Below are 17,855 nucleotides of genomic sequence, written 5' to 3'. Positions count from 1 at the left end.
ACACTTCTGAAAAAGAAACCCGCAGGAGCCCTGCTGCACGGCACTCGGGTACAAATTCTATTCTACCTCCTTCAGACGAAGTTCTGGAACCACTTTTCCCCTCTCCCTAGTCTACTTCACGCTTAAACTTTCTCTTCACCCTCAGTCTCCCACTCCCAGCCAACCTCTCTCTCTCTCTCTCTCTCTCTCTCTCTCTCTCTCTCTCTCTCTCTCTCTCTCTGTCCCTCTCTCCCTCTCTCTCTGCCAGCCAGCCAAGGGGAGTAGGGCCTCTTCACAGCTGAGGCATGTGTGCCCTGGCTCGAATGCCTCTGCTCCCTGTGAAACCAGCCTGTCAAAAAGTTTTCCCCCCGCCCCACCCAATCCGTCCGGGGGGAAGCTTATCCCGGCCAGGCTCCACCTCGTAAGCTTTGTTTATACTCGCGCAGGCTGGGCGCTAAGCACAGAGGCGTTTATGCGCTTACGCTAGGGGGCATTATAGTGACTTTCAAAATTATTCTTAATTTAAGTGTCTTTTTGTTTCTGAAACATGGCTAACTCAACAACATCTGAACACTTGACAACCACTATATGTAACCAGTTATTAGCACCAACTATCATCATAGTGAAGATCAGTCAAGAGCTGTATCCATGCATATGAACTTACTGATATTTGCACTATGATGCTAGGTGGAGCTGACAGTTTGTATTTAGAATCACACCAGCTCATTGCTCTTTATCATCTGTATAGGAACAGCATTGTGGGAGCACTTACACCCTGCATGCCTTTTGTAAGGATGTCGTGTAGAAACGCGGTTTATGAATTGAATTGTGTCACTACACCCATTGCAAAGGCTTCAGTAAAGCGTCTGCATACAGTGGGTTTGTGTGTTTTTTTACATCTAGCTGAAACTTTTGTACTAGGATGCTTTATATAGATGTATATCCAGTAACTCCTCTGGGAGAAACGATGGTAAAAGGCTGTTGGTCCACTGGTCAGAAACACGCAATTCAGTTGGTAGGTGTGTACTGGAGCTCGGCGTTGCACCTTACACTAAACAGGTTTAAATACAATACAAACAATACAATAAATAAAGGCAATAATAGCAATACTGCTTCACAGCAGCTTCTGCTTTTATTTAAAATACACCATTTCTGTTCTGAGCTGCAGCGCAACCACCGCTTCTTTTAGGCCTTTTCGAGTGTGTAGTGGTTTATTTAGCTCCAGTGAGATTCCAAACCAATCTGAAAGTCACAGCCTGCAATATGCTTCTCGATGCTTTTTGACAACATATGAAACAAATGACCGTGGACTAGTGACGTGTCGTGCGTGAACGAATGACTCGAAAAAAGATTCGTTCATTTTACTGAACGAGATTCAAAGAAGCAAGATCCGAAATTCCCATCACTACCGTGGACAACTGGAAATAGTGTTTTTCCCTCACGGTGCACGGACAAACAAACCTGCACTCGACGCAGCGCCCCCTGCTGTCCACCAGTCTAAATCAACGCTTAAATTGACAAATGTCCAAAAGTTCAAAACAAGCTAAATACATTTATATTAATGTGTATTCATTATTTGTATACACATATATGATCATTCCATATGACTGTTTTTGTAATCATCAGTTTCATCTGTCTAATTAAAGGTTTTGAAGGTGTTGTTTTTCTGAGGACCGCTGTCTCCAGTAGGGGGCGACCACGAGGCGCCGAGGAGGAAACCTCAAAGATGACGCAGAAGAAGGAGAGGAGCCGTCAGCTGTGAAGATCCGACCCGTCGGTCCACAAACAAACAGCCCGGCGAACCAGGAAGGGAACCGAGGAGGAGAGAGTCCAGTTGCTCGCGTTGCCAGTAAGGACCCGGTGGTTCGATTAAGCGGAAAGTGAATTGTTTCAAGATCCCTTGCGGTGTCGGTGTGATTATTGTGAGCTGAAATGCTGAACAACAGGTGCACTTATTAGCTATAACAGCTAAAACTTGTGAGGTCCAAAGTGAGGAAGGTCCACTGTAATTTAACTTAAGCCGTCGACGCGATCTCCGAATACGTCGCCGTTCACCGCGGTGACTTTCCCGTTTCCGCGTAGTGTTGTTAACGTTATAGTTGCACCTTTAACGAACGCTCGCTAATCTGACTAGCAGCCGCAAGCTAACGTCGCTATTCCCTCATTTGACTTGTGCGGCTGACGTCAAACACACTACGACATACTCTGCCATTGCGTTCTGTGGCGAATGGTTGGTTTTGGTTAGATTTTGTCGGGTCGAGTGGTGACGTTAGGACCCGTTCCCCGTTAAACCAGGTGATGTGCGCTTCTGCTCGGACGCGGTGCGACAAATCGAGGCTCCTTGGTCACGTGCTTCCATGTAATCCACAGATAATCCCCCCCCCCCTCTATGTGGGCGTCCCGTGTCAAATGAGATCAACTATTAATCTTCAATTTGAATTCAAAATGTATGAATGTGTTTCTCCCTCTTAGCGCGCCCCCCCTGATTGCATTCCTTCACCTATCATGAGATCAGCACGAGGGCAGACTGACTTTTTTCTGCAGTTCGCACTTGTGCTAAACTAACACACAACTGATGGAGTGCTCACACACTGTGTGTGTGTTTGTGCCATGTGGAGGAAAGTGTCTTCTCTCTCTCTCTCGACTAACGGTCTGTGTCAACGCTCTGTTCTCCCGAGGTTTGGGGTTCAATCCGAGGGCTCCCGTCCTTTCGGCAGCATGGGGGAACTCTTCAGAAGCGAGGAGATGACGCTGGCTCAACTCTTCCTCCAGTCCGAGGCGGCCTACTGCTGTGTCAGCGAGCTGGGGGAGATCGGGATGGTGCAGTTTCGCGATGTAAGTTGAACTGTTGAACTAAACGGGGGAGGAGGGGGTGATGCTGAGCGAGTGCACGCCTACAGCAGCGTGTTAATCATGCGTTCACGGCCGACCCTGCGTTTCACACATGAGAAGAGGCCGTTTCCAGAAGAGGCCCGACGGGAGAGTTGTGCTAGAATGTAGCACGGGCTGGAACAGAGTACGTCTGTGTGCGCGCACACAGACACACAGACACACACACCGTGGCATCTGGGGAAATTCATCGGATTACACGTCCTCCAGCAGTGGAAACAATGTTTTTTTTTTTTTTAATGATTACATTATTGGCAGAGTGGTCCGTAGTTATGGATGCACATAACGTCAAATGTATTGGTGCTTGAGCCTCACATGTTTTTGTTTTTGTTTTTTTTGCAGCTAAATCCTGATGTGAACGTGTTCCAACGAAAGTTTGTCAATGAAGTGCGACGATGCGAGGAGATGGATCGCAAACTGAGTAAGCGAGCCGCTCGGTCTACCCGAACCACGAGGAGGAGGAGGCTCCACTCTGGGCGGCTCTTTTTTTAATCTTTTTGTTCTTACTTTCTCGCAGGATTTGTGGAGAAAGAGATCAAGAAGGCGAACATCCCAATGGTCGACACTGGAGAGAACCCTGAAGTCCCTTTCCCAAGGGACATGATCGACCTGGAGGTGACCTCATTCGTTCTCAGCGCGAGCTCCGTCTGCCTGCCTCTGCTGACCCGTCTTGTATTCCTCCACACAGGCCACGTTCGAGAAGCTCGAGAATGAGCTGAAGGAAATAAACACCAACCAAGAGGCGCTGAAGAAGAACTTCCTGGAGCTCACCGAGCTCAAGCACATCCTGCGGCGCACTCAGCAGTTTTTTGATGAGGTCAGTGATGTGCACGTAGGCCTCGCAAAGCAATGTGCTCAGGGTGTTTTTCATTTTACTAGCTTTTGCCGTAGAGGGAGAATATATTTAGTGTGTCTATATATAATTCAAATAAGTATTGCTCCACCATAGTTTCATTTCCAACTTCCAAATATGTCTTTGGAAACAAATTAGCGATTGAATATGGATTGATTGTGAATCACAACTTACTATGTTTTTATATTTTCACTGTGGCAATGGGGAAGAAAAGCAATGTTTGAGTCTAAATGCAGCTATTTCTGGTTTGCATTGAGATCATTCAGATTAAGCTGGAGACGCGCACACACACACACACGTACACAATGAAGCATTTATTGCTGCTTGGTCTGGCAGAAGCTCTTTCACTCGTGATTTAAAGTTGCTCACATGGTCTTGGCCCATTTACACTAGACTCATTAGTATATTAATTCCACTGCTGTATAACACTTTACAAAAATTAAAAAAATAGAATCAAATCCGTGCAATCTTCTTTATTTGTTGGAGCAAAGCCTCGTCTACCTACCTTCCTTTTGCGCAACATCAATTTCCCTTTATTGCCTCCACATGCCAAACAGTGTTAACACACAACGTTTAGTCTCCTGTTACAAGTTGTTGTGGGCTTTAAATGCCATAAATCATTGAGCTGGAAACAGACCACGTCTCTACCCGTCTTTCAACTGTCCAAAATAACGTCTGCTACCTGCAGTGTGTTTATATGGGAGTGCACTTCTAGTAGTGATACTAACTCGATATGAACTGACTGTGATGCAGATGGAGGATCCCAGCGTACTGGACGAGTCAAACACCCTGTTGGACCCCAATGAGCCGCAGCGAGTGGCTCCTCTCAGACTGGGGTGAGTGTGCATTTGTGTTCCCTGGTGCACATGAGGCCTTTTCTATATTTCCTATAGCAGAAGCCCAGGCTTTTAAAGACTCAGGATCTGCACACGGTAAATGAAATGTACACTAACGATTATAGTTGACACATTGTTTACTGTGTGAAGTGTTGTCCATACCGACAGCGGTGACCGAGGTTTTCTGCCACAGGTTTGTGGCGGGAGTCATTGGCCGTGAACGCATTCCCACATTTGAGAGGATGCTGTGGAGAGTCTGCAGGGGAAACGTGTTCTTGAAGCAGGCAGAAATCGAAGATCCTCTGGAGGACCCGATTACGGTAAGTACCGAGGTCCGGTCCAATGCTAATGCCGTTGTTTTAATTTTTTAGTCCTAACTATTTGATGTTTCCACAGAGCGACCAGGTCCACAAGTCCGTCTTCATCATCTTCTTTCAGGGAGACCAGCTGAAGAACCGAGTGAAGAAGATCTGTGAGGGGTACGTGACTGGCTGACATTTAGTATGATTTTAGGAGGCGTTTATTGGCTGACATTTGCTTTTTTGATGGGCGCTTCTTTTTCCATCCGTCCTCAGATTTAGAGCGACTTTGTACCCGTGTCCAGAGACGCGCCAGGAGAGGAAAGAGATGCTAGCAGGGGTGAATGCTCGTATTGAAGACCTGCAAATGGTAAAAAAACCCACTGCTACACAATGTTGACACATTAACAGACACAACTTGGATCAGTCTCTTCTCCTTTTTTTTTTTTTTTTTGCCTCTTCCTCAAAATATTTTTCAAATCCACTGGAAGGAAACGTAGATGAGGCACAAACGTCCGTTTTGCTCAACGACATGTGGGCCAATAAGTGGAAGGAAGTCAAAACTGTTCTTTTCACTCTTTTGCCCAATTCTATGTACTGCCAATTTTATTTATTTTATTTGCCAATTTAATCCTCCGATCCTCATGACACAACGTGTTTTCATTGCGTCGCTTATGCTGTTGAAATGTGACTTAAGTGGTCTTAACTTAACAGCTGCAGTAAAGTCTGCAACCTGCAAACGCCCAATGTGTGCCGCCAGGTTGGTCCGAATCACTGGGTCGATAATAAAGTTTCAATAAACTTTAGCCAATGCAGATTTAACACGGGGGCTCTTACTGTAGTGTTTTTCATGTCCCACCCCGCATATCGCAGAGATAACGTTCCCCTCAGGCCGAGCTGAAGTCCGTTAGAAGTGAACGGCTCACATCTTACAAGCTTTTGATATTTTAGTTCCAATGGACATTTGCCGCTTGCTTGCTTGCACGGGTCTGTTCATCAAAGCGATTTGATATCTTCTAGCGGCTCCACGCTCTGGGGGATGTGAAACCCGGCGTTTGCAGATGCAGCATTTGGCCGGTTTGCTACGATGGCATGACGGTTGCCACTGGTGATGAGGGGTATCAAGCTATGGGGTCGGCCATCGCTTGTGTGTGTGTGTGTGTGTCACTGAGCCTGTGCAGAGTGCACAGCTTAGATATCTGTCTATTTTCTGACCTGAGTCATCCAGCAGCAAACACAGAACAACCGGGGACAAGAGGCTGTTGCCTGGTGGCCCGCAGACAAATAATTCCCAGCAGCAGAGAGCGAGGGACGCCCGAAAGGCAGAGCCTTTATCCTCTGAGAGCACCACGCCCAGGTGCTTCCAAGTGGAGCGTACCACACCCACCACTACCAACCAAGGGCAGGAGACCGACTAGGAATCCAAATATGTGTATATAATCCATATAGCTGTGACTTTTAATGGATGGATTCATGAATTAGAAATGCATTTTAATCGCACTATGGTTACAATTGTATTGTAAAATATTCCTTTTTTTTTTTTTTTTTTTTTGATAAGCACAAGGTTCACCACAACAAAAGTGGTTTCTCTACAGTGGACAATTTGCAAAACTTCAAAGATCATGTTGATCTTTTCACAATGGCCAAAAAGGAACCGTCAATGATTCAAAATCCATTTCTAAAAAGCCATCACAGGCAGCAGTAGGAGACTGATTACAGCCAGATAACACTTTCATTTGTAAGATTTTATTCCGACCCCCTCTCCTACTGTCCCCCCTCCGAAGGTGCTGAACCAGACCGAGGACCACAGGCAGAGGGTCCTGCAAGCTGCAGCCAAGACGGTCCGAGTGTGGTTCATCAAGGTGAGGAAGATGAAGGCCATCTACCACACCCTCAACCTCTGCAACATCGACGTCACTCAGAAGTGTCTGATCGCTGAGGTGTGGTGTCCCGTCTCCGACATGGACTCCATCCAGTTTGCTCTGCGCAGGGGCACGGTGAGTAACCGGGGCAGTTTAGGCCTCCTCTTTTCTTTCTTTTTTATTCTTAGAAATCAGTTCAACTAAACCTGCGTTGATTGTCGTTGAGCCGGTTTGAGACACAATAGTTCTGAAGCACGTGAGTGTAAGCGGGCTGTTTGCAGTGCACGGTCCACAAGTGATTCACCCACACAGAATGGCGTATTTAACCAGCTCTGTTGTCCCAGCCGGTCGTGCAGGTTCTTCATAAAAAGAAGTAAATGCTTCCTAAAACCCAAATGTTTTTAAATTATGCCCGTTGCAGCACTCAAGATCCTTCTCTAAGCACTTAGAGAAGGATCAAGGTGTGCTGTCTCAGGAGGGCTTTCACCATCTCGTGCACACCCACCACCCTTGAAGAGAGCAATGGCATTTGCAAATATCACCGATGTGCCCGGATGGTGGCGATTGTTTATCGCGTGTCTCCTAATCTTGTTCTGAATGCTGCGCCTCTCTGCTGCAGGAGAAGAGCGGCTCCACGGTGCCCTCCATCCTCAATAGGATGCAGACTAAGCAGCCCGCGCCCACCTTTAACAAGACCAACAAGTTCACCTCGGGCTTCCAGAACATCGTGGACGCCTACGGGATTGGCAGCTACCGCGAGATCAACCCGGGTAAGCGCGTGTGTCGCACCTTTCTCTGTGCGTCCCTAGAACAATTTGACCCCTGACCTTCCTTTCCAATCACCCTTTTTTTTTTTTTGAGAGGCACTCATTGCCCGTCATCACCTCGTTTGAACATGCTGTTGACTGTGTCCCTCTTGTGTTGTTTCACCTGCTGCAATGCCCCCCCCTCCCCCCCTCTCCCCAACCACCTCACGTGACGCCTGCCTCCATACCGCCTCGTCTCCAGCGCCATACACCATCATCACCTTTCCCTTCCTGTTCGCCGTTATGTTTGGCGACATGGGCCACGGGGTGCTCATGACCTGTGCCGCCCTCTACCTCGTGTTGAGGGAGAGCAGGCTGATGGCCCAGAAGAACGACAACGAGGTACGGCACCACCGTCGCCGGGAGATCTGATCCAGCCTGCACCGAGGCTTCTGGGGATTGACGCGGCGTTCTTCGTGGCCTTCTTGTCACTCGCCGACTGTATTGATTTTATGTATCCATCTCGGCAGATGTTCAGCATGGTGTTCGCCGGGCGCTACATCATCCTGCTGATGGGAGTCTTCTCCGTCTACACGGGGATCATTTACAACGACTGCTTCTCCAAGTCCCTCAACGTGTTCGGCTCCGGCTGGAGCGTCAGGCCCATGTTCACCTCGCGGCTGGGCGGCGGCAACTGGACGTAAGTGTCGGCGGCGAGGAGCCGAAGTCCCGCGGGGCTGGCCCGGCGGCCCGAGGCACTGAAGTGATCGCTGCTCTCTTCCCGTTTAAAGGTTTGAAACGCTGCGCGGGAACAAAGTGTTGCAGCTGGACCCGACCGTAGACGGAGTGTTCAAAGGGCCGTATCCCATCGGCATCGATCCGGTAAGTTTCCGTCTGTCATCACGCCGTCTCACGGGAAACAATTTTTTTTATGCTCAGAAATAAATTCATACGTGCACAAACATGACACGACCACACATCTTCTGCCGTATGGTCTCAGATATGGAACATTGCCACCAACAAGCTGACATTCCTGAACTCGTTCAAGATGAAGATGTCCATCATCCTGGGAGTCATCCACATGCTCTTTGGAGTCTCCCTCGGCCTCTTCAACCACCTGTGAGATTTCCATCCAACATTTGTGTTTACAACTCTTGTGTTCCCTTTTCTCCAAAAAAATCCTTGTTCGTGCTTCTTTTTATTTTTTTAAATTTTTCTTTAGGTATTTCAAGAAGCCGCTTAATATCTACTTGGGATTTATCCCAGAGATTGTCTTCATGGCCAGCCTGTTCGGCTACCTGGCCATTCTGATCTTCTACAAGTGGCTCTCGTACGACGCGAGGATATCCAAGGACGCCCCGAGTCTCCTCATTGCCTTCATCAACATGTTCCTCTTCAACTACAACGACCCCAGTAACAAACCTCTCTACACAGGACAAGTTCGGTTCCACACTCCTCCGCTACACCAGACGTCCTTTTCCACTGGAAAATGAAGCGTGGCGAGTCATGTGCTGCTTTTTTCTTTTTCTCCCTCTCCTCCGTGTAGATGGTCATACAATCCCTCTTGGTGATCATCGCCTTGGCTTGTGTTCCTTGTATGTTGATAGTGAAAACTCTGGTGCTGCGGAGGCAGCACTTGTGGCGGAAAAACCTGGTGAGAATCGGTGGCACGACTGGAAAGTGACACGCGTTCTGATCCCCTTTTTTGTCACTTATTCTATCCGTCTTCATCGTCAGGGTAGAGAGAACTTTGGAGGGATCAGGGTGGGCAACGGGCCCACCGAGGACGAGGCCCAAATCATCCAACACGACCAGCTCTCTCAGCACTCTGAGGAGGAGCCTGAGGTAACGCCGCCGCCCCATCTGACTGCATTGGGCCTCCTCTTTGTCACAGAACTGTGAGAGACGGCCGTTTGTTGGCAGGGCGGTTATAGGATCTCCTCACCGCTTTGAATAATTCAGTTGCAAACCGATGCCTCGTGTTTTCCGCTTGCACTGTGATGGGAAAACGTCAATTATGGACGAAGGGCTGGTGTATTGAGCGGCCTCAACAAGCGCCTCACTTAAACGTTACAGGAAAGTCTGTTGGCAGATTAAATACGACTTGTTCAATGCTTGTTTTCTCATGTCAGCCACCGGCTACTTCATCTCCGTTTTGAAAATACTACCAGTCGGGTTGCTGTTGTAAGTCTGAAGGGCTTTAACGTTACCAGAACACCGTCATGCTGAATCCTGCATTCTTCCAGCTGTACATGTGTTCCTGTAAAATTCACCCTCCTTTTTTTTTCCCATCACCCTTTTTAAGCAAGTAACTGATTTCTCCTGTGATCTTTTTTTCTTTTCTGTTGCACTCACGTGCCGTCTGTCTGCCGATCTGTGTGTGTGCTGTCAATAACCAAGCGTTGCCTTTTGTCACCTGCTGTCAAGGCCTGCGAGGAGGAAGAGGTAGGACAGGAGCTCACGCTACACCCCCACCCGTCAATGTGCATGTCTAGCAATTCTGTCTCCTCGCGCCCCTCGCTTTGTTGTCTCCGTATGGCGTCCACCATTACCCGCTGCTCTTAGATGCGTGTGCGTGCGTAACTGTTAGCCGGTGTCTTTCCAGGTGTCACTTGAATGAATGTGAATGTTGGAACCAGTGGGTTGCAGGGAAGGCGTCAAACTGGGCGCCAGCGTTTCCATGGTGACGTGCATGGGGGATCAGCAGGGCTGCTGATGCTTTTGGGTCCACAGGGTCATGGGATGACAGCGTCTCCTAATTAAAGTGGCTTCGCTCATCTGCGTTGGCAAATGGCTTTCCTGTTGTTATTTAGCTGAATGATCTTGCGCGCGCACACACACACACACACACCCCTCCGCCCCTCTCTGCGTGTGGACTTCAGGACCTGTTATAGAGCCGTTGTTCTCCGGCCACGTGGATGTCTGATGTTCTGTATCTGTCCTGCAGTTTAACTTTGGGGATGTGGCCGTTCATCAGGCCATCCACACCATCGAGTACTGCCTGGGCTGCATCTCCAACACGGCCTCCTATCTGCGGCTTTGGGCCCTCAGTCTGGCTCACGCACGTAAGTCACGCCCCTCCCCCACCCCCCCACATCCCTTTTTTCAGGGTTTGAAAGGAGATTCTTCAGTGATAAACATGTGTTTTGTGGAGAGAAGCAGTTACTGACAGCACCGAACTCTGCCTTTTCTCTCCGTCTTCTGTGCACAGAGTTGTCAGAAGTGCTGTGGACCATGGTGATGCACATCGGCCTCTCTACCAGCGGCTTTGCGGGTTTCTTGGTCGTGACCATCGTCTTTTTCTTCTTCGCTATTCTCACAGTGGCCATCCTTCTCATAATGGAGGGTCTGTCAGCCTTCCTGCATGCACTGCGCCTGCACTGGTAAGTTGAGTCTCGTTTTGTGTTTTTTGATTATCGTTCATCTAAACTCCGTTCCTCCTGGGTTTTCTATTTTAAAATGGGACTTGACTGTAAATTAAAGTCGTATAGCGCCAACTGCTGGTGAACATAAAGCCTCTGCTGTTCCTGAGGGTCAGTTTCACCCAATGGAGCACCTGCTATTTCTTTTCCAGAGTTCAAAGGTCCGTGGTTAATGTACAGCCAGTAAAGATGACAACCATTCACTTAAAATGTTTTAACAAAAGACAAGTTGTACTCATTTCCTGATTATAATAAATAAAGAGGAATCCGTTTATCAATTCTCCCATCAACATTCGGTGATGCCTCATGAATATTGGCATCACCGAACCAAACACCAAGTTTAGCAGATCCGTGCAACATGTTGCCGCGGTTGCTTTAGATAGTTACAGTTGAGACCTTTTCACAAAAGATTTCTTTTGTTAATATTCTTGTCCGGCTTGGCTGACTGCCACGCTGCCTTTTTCCAATCCAGAGAATGTGCCTCTGTTGCAGCCACTCTACACTCTACTGACATGGTTATTCTTTTGGATAATCACCCACAGGAATGCTGGGTGACTCAGCTTTATCTAAATGGCCTTCAGAGGCCAAGTTTTCAAAATATTATTTGGGGACTTTTGAAAACTATAAAAAGTGCAGAGGCTTAAGCGTATATTATTTCCCGTCCTTGTCTACCCTTCTGCACCAGTGGAGCAGGAATTCAATGTATGCTTTATTGTGCGAGGGCCTTCCTGCTCATTGTGTTGTCTTGATTGGCCCTTTTTTAAAACGTATTTTTTCTTTTACAGGGTGGAGTTCCAAAACAAGTTCTACTCAGGCCAGGGCTTCAAGTTCCTCCCCTTCACCTTCGAGAGCATCCTGGAGGGGCGGTTCGAGGACTGAGATTGGGCTACGCGTCCTCTTCTAATTGATGTTGACCTTCTCTGCGTGTTGTTGAATAGTAATTTTTCGTGCTTGTGAGATGCAGTTGTCCCGAGTTACACTCCACGAGGTCATCGGCCTGACTGCCCTTTTGTTTGCCACCTACTCACAAATAAATCCTCAATCATTCCTCTGAGAAATAGCATTAACTGTAATCCGTGTTGTCTTAGTGAAGTCATTTTAGTTTTTCCAGTGTTTTATTTAGATTATTATTTATGCAAATCTTTCCTCACGTGGTGCTTCATGCAAGAGGCTGGTTACGTTTGACGCTGATTCACAGTCAAGTGATGGGAGTGTCCTTCACTTTGGTGTTTACGTCGGCCCCTTCTGTCATTGTTGTACCGACGACGTCTTTCTCTGGCGCCGCTTTGGCGTCGTCCTGCACAAAGCGTCTGACGTGCTTGATGAGGTGGAGGTCTGACGCCGTGCACTGACCTGACCCACAGAGCTATAAAAGGTCCAAAGGGAATGTTCAACTAAACGTACAGCAGGATCTCAGTCACTGCTTGAAAGAGGAACCAATGTTTAATCCCACGTAGCACGCCAACGTAAACGCGCCTGTGCCATGCCATGTGTCCTTTGCATCAACCCACACTGTGACGATGGCGGCGGATCGATAGGAGGACATTCTGTGGCAACGGTGGTCTGAGTTTTTTTTTTTTTTTTTGAAATGTCATCGAAGCACTTAAAGGAGTAAGAACAGCATCCAGCAGACAAGATGAAATAACCAAATCCTCAATTGATTTCCCACTCGCAGTACTTGTGCATCTGTCAATAAATTGGAAAGCACTTGATTAAGTTGTAGTTTGGGTTTTATTTTTTTGCTGTGTGTGTGTTTGTGTCTCTGCACGTGGTGCCTTCGGGGGCTGCAGGATTTCATCACTCCTCTTGGTGGTGCTATTGAACAGGTTCTGTGCAGCCAGGGGAACAGAGTCTTATAGAAGTTGGTTTAAAGCTCCTACCGCGGTCTCTGCCTGATAAATATATCTTGAGTACCTGCTGAAGTTTGTGCTTTAAAATAAGATCCCTGCCATTTATTTGGCAGACGAAAAGGAAATTATAATACAGCTATGTATTTAGTGCACAATGGGCCTTTTCTGTTGCGTATCGCTTATCATTGTTTTATCGACTGGATTTGTTCAGTCTAGCCGTCTACAGGCAATCATGTGAGTCCAAACAGAAGTATCCACTTGTGTCCCCGCCCGTGTTGAAAGGGTTTGACTTTCTCATTCATGTCAAAACCAGCAGGAAACCTTTGGCTTGAAACCATTTTTACAGATGTAAATTGAGTGGTTGTAAAAGAAAGAAGTACTCTGGCCAATGCCACGGAGCAGAAATACTCCATAGTAAGTAAACGTACAATCTAATGCCATCAAAGTATGTATATTATCTCTATCGATTGTAATTAAATGAAGTGATCACTGTGTTGCAGCTGATAAAGGTAGAGCTATTTTTTATTCTGTAGTATTATCTTAACCTTCTTTAATACATCATTTATTTATTGACCACATTCTGTATTAGGAATCTGCACTGTAAAGTCATCAAATATAATGCCACTCAAAATACAGTGGCAAATGTGTCTTTTCTTTAATCAAGCATGTGTGTAAACATGGCAATAAATGTAAAGCACCGTTAAATATACTCCAGCACATTTGAGTAAACTTACTTACTTGCTACTAGCGCCACTGTGAGTGTTTCTATGAGCGGGACACACGAGAGAAGGCTTCTCTGATTGCACTTTGGAAGACCTCACTATTCAAACCTTCGGTCCCTGCGATGAGGAACATCATGTTCTCTGTTCAGCATATTTTTCAAGCGGGTTGTCGGCTATTAGTCACAACAGCCCAAAGTCATAACAGAGCTCTTTATTTATCCAACATCCTTTTTTGGGACCAGCTCGTTTAATTTGATATTTCCCTGCGTGTGTAAATGGGGGGGGGGGGGATCAAGCTTTCATAACAGCCGGGAAGTCCTCTCGTGTTTACACTTACCGGGACTTTTACTCAGCAGTTTCAAAGCGTGAACCCCAATGAGACTCTTTTATCTAAGGCAAACATGAAGTGCACTTTAGCTTGGCAGAAAACCTTTCCCCAGGAATGTTGTGTTTCTCGTGATGCTGAAGGGGATTTTGTTCTCTGGGATAACGGAGGTGCTTTTGCAGCTCTTCTGGGGGCCTCGGCTTCAGTAAAAAAAAAAGAAAAACCCGGGCTTGGGATGTTTCTGTTGTTAGAAACAGAAATATGTTTCTATGAAGAACAAAAACATACGTCATTGTGTGCACGTCTAAGCCTCTGCAGCCTGAAGAACACAAACCATCGTACCTTTTCATCGATGGGCATGAAATCAAGATTTGCTGTGCGGGAAAAACATTTCTCTGGTGGACCTGTGAGGATTCGTTCCACCTCTTTAAGGTGTGGAGCATTCTGCCGCTGTGGAATAATATTGAGGTTCTCTTCTGTTTTTCACCCACACTCGCATTCAAACCGCAAAAATGTCAGATTTCCACATACACAAATTATCATTCTTTTTTATAACAATTCACATCTTGTGGCAAAGGACTCCTGTTATGCAAGCGATCGTTACCATAGTGTGACATACGGTCCGAGCTCAGAACAAACTGGAATAAATGGATGTGTTGATATCACACAATGATCATGACTATAACCTGGAAGCATTAACAAGAATATGAACTTCACTTGAACACTTTTCCCATCATGTCTTTCCACAATGAACCCAGTGTTGTATACACACACACACACACACACACACACACACACACACACACACACACACACACACACACACACACACACACACACACACACACACACACACACACACACAACACACACATACATACACACACAGGCATATGTTGTTTATGGAACCAATGTGACTCAATCCGTCCTCAATGATACTTCCATGTTCTATGTTTTGACCCACATCCGGTGAACTTCTTGGAGCAGACGTGACTGACAAGCAGGTCCATTCGGCTAATGGGCGGCTCAGGTGAACCTGGGAGATTGGAAGCACAGGTCCCGGACCTTTCTTCGCCACTGGGATCATATTACCAAATCTCCGGATTAAACTGTCGTTCAGTTCAGCAGTTCTCCGCGACCTGTCTGACCCCCCGGCTATTGTTTCCTGGCACTTTTTCACACTCCGATTTGGCCGATTACATCAAGAAGCTTCAGACAATAGATGAAGGTAGATAGAGACACGCAAACATTTCCACGAATCTGAACTACTGTGCAGGGAACTGAAAGGGAAAAGAAGAAGTCAGATGGAAATAAATACAAAAGAGATAAAGATGTCACAGCGCCCCAAGAAACCTGGAAAGATTCCTGGAAGCAAATTCTACTGAAAAGGACGTGTTTTCTTTCCTCTGCCATCATTCTGACAGAGCTCATAGTTCCAATAAATCAACAAGAAGCAGTCAGCGCGGCCAAAATAAACCCAATAAAATAATCCTTAAATAGAACTGCTGGTGGTTGATTTCACCAGAAATATACTACTTTATATTTCATACGTTCCTTCGTTTTTAAATGTTTCCTCACATAGTTTGGATCTCGCCTGATGTCACTTGTTTGTTTGACCATTGAGGCCATTTTAGTGCTCTGAATTTTCTCCTTTCATCAAATAATATTTAGAAAAGGAAAGTTTTGAACTGCAGCTTCTACTTTTTAGGGTGTGATTTGGGAATGTCACTCACTGTATTTGCAATGAGCAGGATTGTAAATGCGTGGCTAATATGTACACTTCAATGTCCAGACAATGAAAAAATGACATCAAGAGTTACAGATAGTGGAAATGTATGCGTAGGTCGCAAAAACAAAAAAGAAAACTAGACCACCAAGCGCTAATGAGAGCATACTCATCACACAGCTGTACCTCCATCAACAACTTTATTTTCCTTTTTATTGTACGATAATTCATCTTTGAACTTGCAACAGCACAAACACACAGGGATGGAGAGCGCCATAAAAGAAAGAGGAAACTCATCCCCAAAGCACCTGTATGCATCTTGAATGGATGTAATTGCCTGTGTGTGTGTGTGTGTGTGTGTGTGTTACGTACCCCAAATAACTCCCTAATCCGCAGCCATAGTAAACAAGCGCTGTGGGCAGAAACAAAACCTGGACTCTGTTCCAAGACTGTAACCAGTGAGCAGACAGAGTTCACCGTGGGTACTCTGGCGAGTGTGTGTGTGTAAACTACAATTTGAGCACATGTGAGTGTGCGATCGTGTGCACCGCGTCCTGCAAATCCAAACACAACTGGCTGTGTTTTTGTTTCTCTCCACAAGCTCGGCCGCAATTGAAATTGAAATTGAACCTTTCAAGGATCAACTTGAGCAGCATCCCTTGTTTTGTTTGGGTTCCTTTACACAGCTTTCGAGTTGAAAAGTTCTGTGAGCTCAGTGTGCTTATTGTGTGGCTCTTTTGGCCTGCGATATGTGTCTGTGTGTGTGTGTGTGTGTGTGTGTGTGTGCCCCCACGTCGAGGGAGGATGTAGCCACCGCAGACAGAGGAAAACAGACAGCGGCATCAGGTCGTGCTGCTCTTTGTTCAGAAAGCTGTTGTTGTTCTTCAACCGTTTCCAAGGACAGAATAAATAGCGGCGCTTAGCCAAAGGCATGCGTCCCCCCCCCCCCTCCCCCCTCGCTGCTACGGACGCACCACCATGAGAAACATTACCAGAGTGTTTTGGGACATTTTCTGCCTCTCTCTCTCTTTCTGTTTTTCCTCTTGCAAGCACTGCACGTGAAAGAGAAATAAATCTCCAAGCAGCGCCTTTGATTTGTCTGGCTCGCTTTTACCATCGACACAAGCATTGTGGGACTGACGGATGCTGTTAAGCGTCCTGTCCAAACAGCATCCGTCAGACAAAGCAGTGATTTCCATCAGCATCAAGAGGGCTGAAGCTCTCATTGCTGACCTTTTGTGTGATCTTAAAGATCTTAAAAGGTCAACACTGGAATGACTGAGAGGATTTCATCTGAGCAGAAACCCAGAGGGGTGAGATGAAAAGTACGTTTTACCGGAAGTGTGTGTAATATATTGTGTCAGCGAGATCATTGCGGCCGCAATAAAAAGGTTAGAGTACACACACAATAACACACTCTCCCTCTCGAGTTCTCTGGCATCAACGTTCTCTCCACAGTGTAATCAGTAACCTGAGCGCGAAGGAATTTCCCCGTGGTGGAAAGGTGCGAGAGGGGAACTACTTCTGACTAAACCGGTGCGCCGAAACAGATCTCAAGATAGTCAGATTGAGAGCGACTTGACAGGGAGGGACGAGCGCAGCGGGAGGTTCAGGGGGACGGGAGGGGGGAGGGAAGGGAGCCAGGGGGACTTCACCCACGTCCAGTGATGGAAGCAGGGAGCCGGTTGGGCCCCAGAAGAAAAAAGACGGGCGGAAAGCAGCTCTGCTTCCAATCTAGTTTCACAACGAGTTGGTTAAAAAGACGAATGGGCGCCGGTTCAGGTGCCGTCAAACAATCTGTGGTCATGAAACTGATGGTTTTGACCTGTAGAGGCTCGAATGCGGCTAATAGCATCTGACAGCCCAGCGGACGTCAGACATTCAGGTTTTGTACAGTGGGAGAAAGGACAGTATTTGTTTAATGAATGTAATCTATTTTGAATGTTGTTATACAGACTCGAGAGAGACAAATGGATATTACAGATCATTGTTTAAAAAGCAGGATCTGATGCTCAATAACCCTCAGAAAACATTGAGACAAACCTTACTTTAATTCCACAGAGACCGTTAACTGCAGTTATCTGGATGTCACATTAACCTTTATTTTAACCCCCTTTGCATTTGTTTGGATCAGTAGGAGCCAAGTGCTCTTCTCCAAGCCCAACTGCCCCATGTCTCCTTAAGTCATCCTCTTATGCTCACTTTAAATATCAAAGCCTGGCACTTTAAATCAGCCACCTCCGATCTTCACATAACACACAACGATGCCACCTTCCCACTGAGAAAACAAACCCCACGAGAAGGGAAGAGAGGCGCAAATGAAGGAAAAAGGAAAGGAGGCGAGTA

The 17,855-nt window shown here is 46.7% G+C and overlaps 1 protein-coding gene across 3 annotated transcripts; it reads left to right on the top strand.

The window, feature by feature from the left end:
* The first annotated feature begins 317 nt into the window (after window positions 1-317).
* On the top strand, window positions 318-12,598 carry atp6v0a1a (ATPase H+ transporting V0 subunit a1a). Of its 3 annotated transcripts, none has more exons than XM_078083546.1 (22): window positions 318-1,828; window positions 2,658-2,814; window positions 3,211-3,289; window positions 3,386-3,483; window positions 3,557-3,685; window positions 4,475-4,557; window positions 4,751-4,877; window positions 4,954-5,036; window positions 5,133-5,226; window positions 6,641-6,853; window positions 7,338-7,488; window positions 7,727-7,866; window positions 7,995-8,164; window positions 8,256-8,346; window positions 8,465-8,583; window positions 8,687-8,903; window positions 9,011-9,118; window positions 9,202-9,309; window positions 9,892-9,909; window positions 10,412-10,529; window positions 10,676-10,847; window positions 11,672-12,598. In XM_078083546.1, exons 2-22 carry the CDS (start codon window positions 2,698-2,700, stop codon window positions 11,763-11,765), a joined length of 2,529 nt encoding a protein of 842 aa, XP_077939672.1. In that variant the 5' UTR covers window positions 318-1,828; window positions 2,658-2,697; the 3' UTR covers window positions 11,766-12,598. The 3 variants fall into 3 exon arrangements, with proteins under 3 accessions (XP_077939672.1, XP_040047616.1, XP_040047617.1); XM_040191682.2 differs by having other exon boundaries at window positions 9,865-9,909; XM_040191683.2 differs by lacking the exon at window positions 9,892-9,909.
* Window positions 12,599-17,855: the final 5,257 nt, after the last annotated feature.

The sequence above is a fragment of the Gasterosteus aculeatus genome, chromosome 11, assembly GCF_964276395.1.
Source record: "Gasterosteus aculeatus chromosome 11, fGasAcu3.hap1.1, whole genome shotgun sequence".
Classification (NCBI taxonomy): Eukaryota; Metazoa; Chordata; class Actinopteri; order Perciformes; family Gasterosteidae; genus Gasterosteus; species Gasterosteus aculeatus.
The sequence above is the reverse complement of the archived record's forward strand: the minus strand, read 5'-3'. Positions and strand labels throughout refer to the sequence as shown.

Coding starts and splice junctions, on each gene's coding strand:
- atp6v0a1a (XM_040191682.2), top strand. CDS start 2,698: ATGGGGGAACTCTTCAGAAGCGAGGAGATGACGCTGGCTCAACTCTTC. Junction 4,558..4,750: donor GTGGCTCCTCTCAGACTGGG/GTGAGTGTGCAT, acceptor TTTCTGCCACAG/GTTTGTGGCGGGAGTCATTG. Junction 8,165..8,255: donor CTGGGCGGCGGCAACTGGAC/GTAAGTGTCGGC, acceptor TCCCGTTTAAAG/GTTTGAAACGCTGCGCGGGA.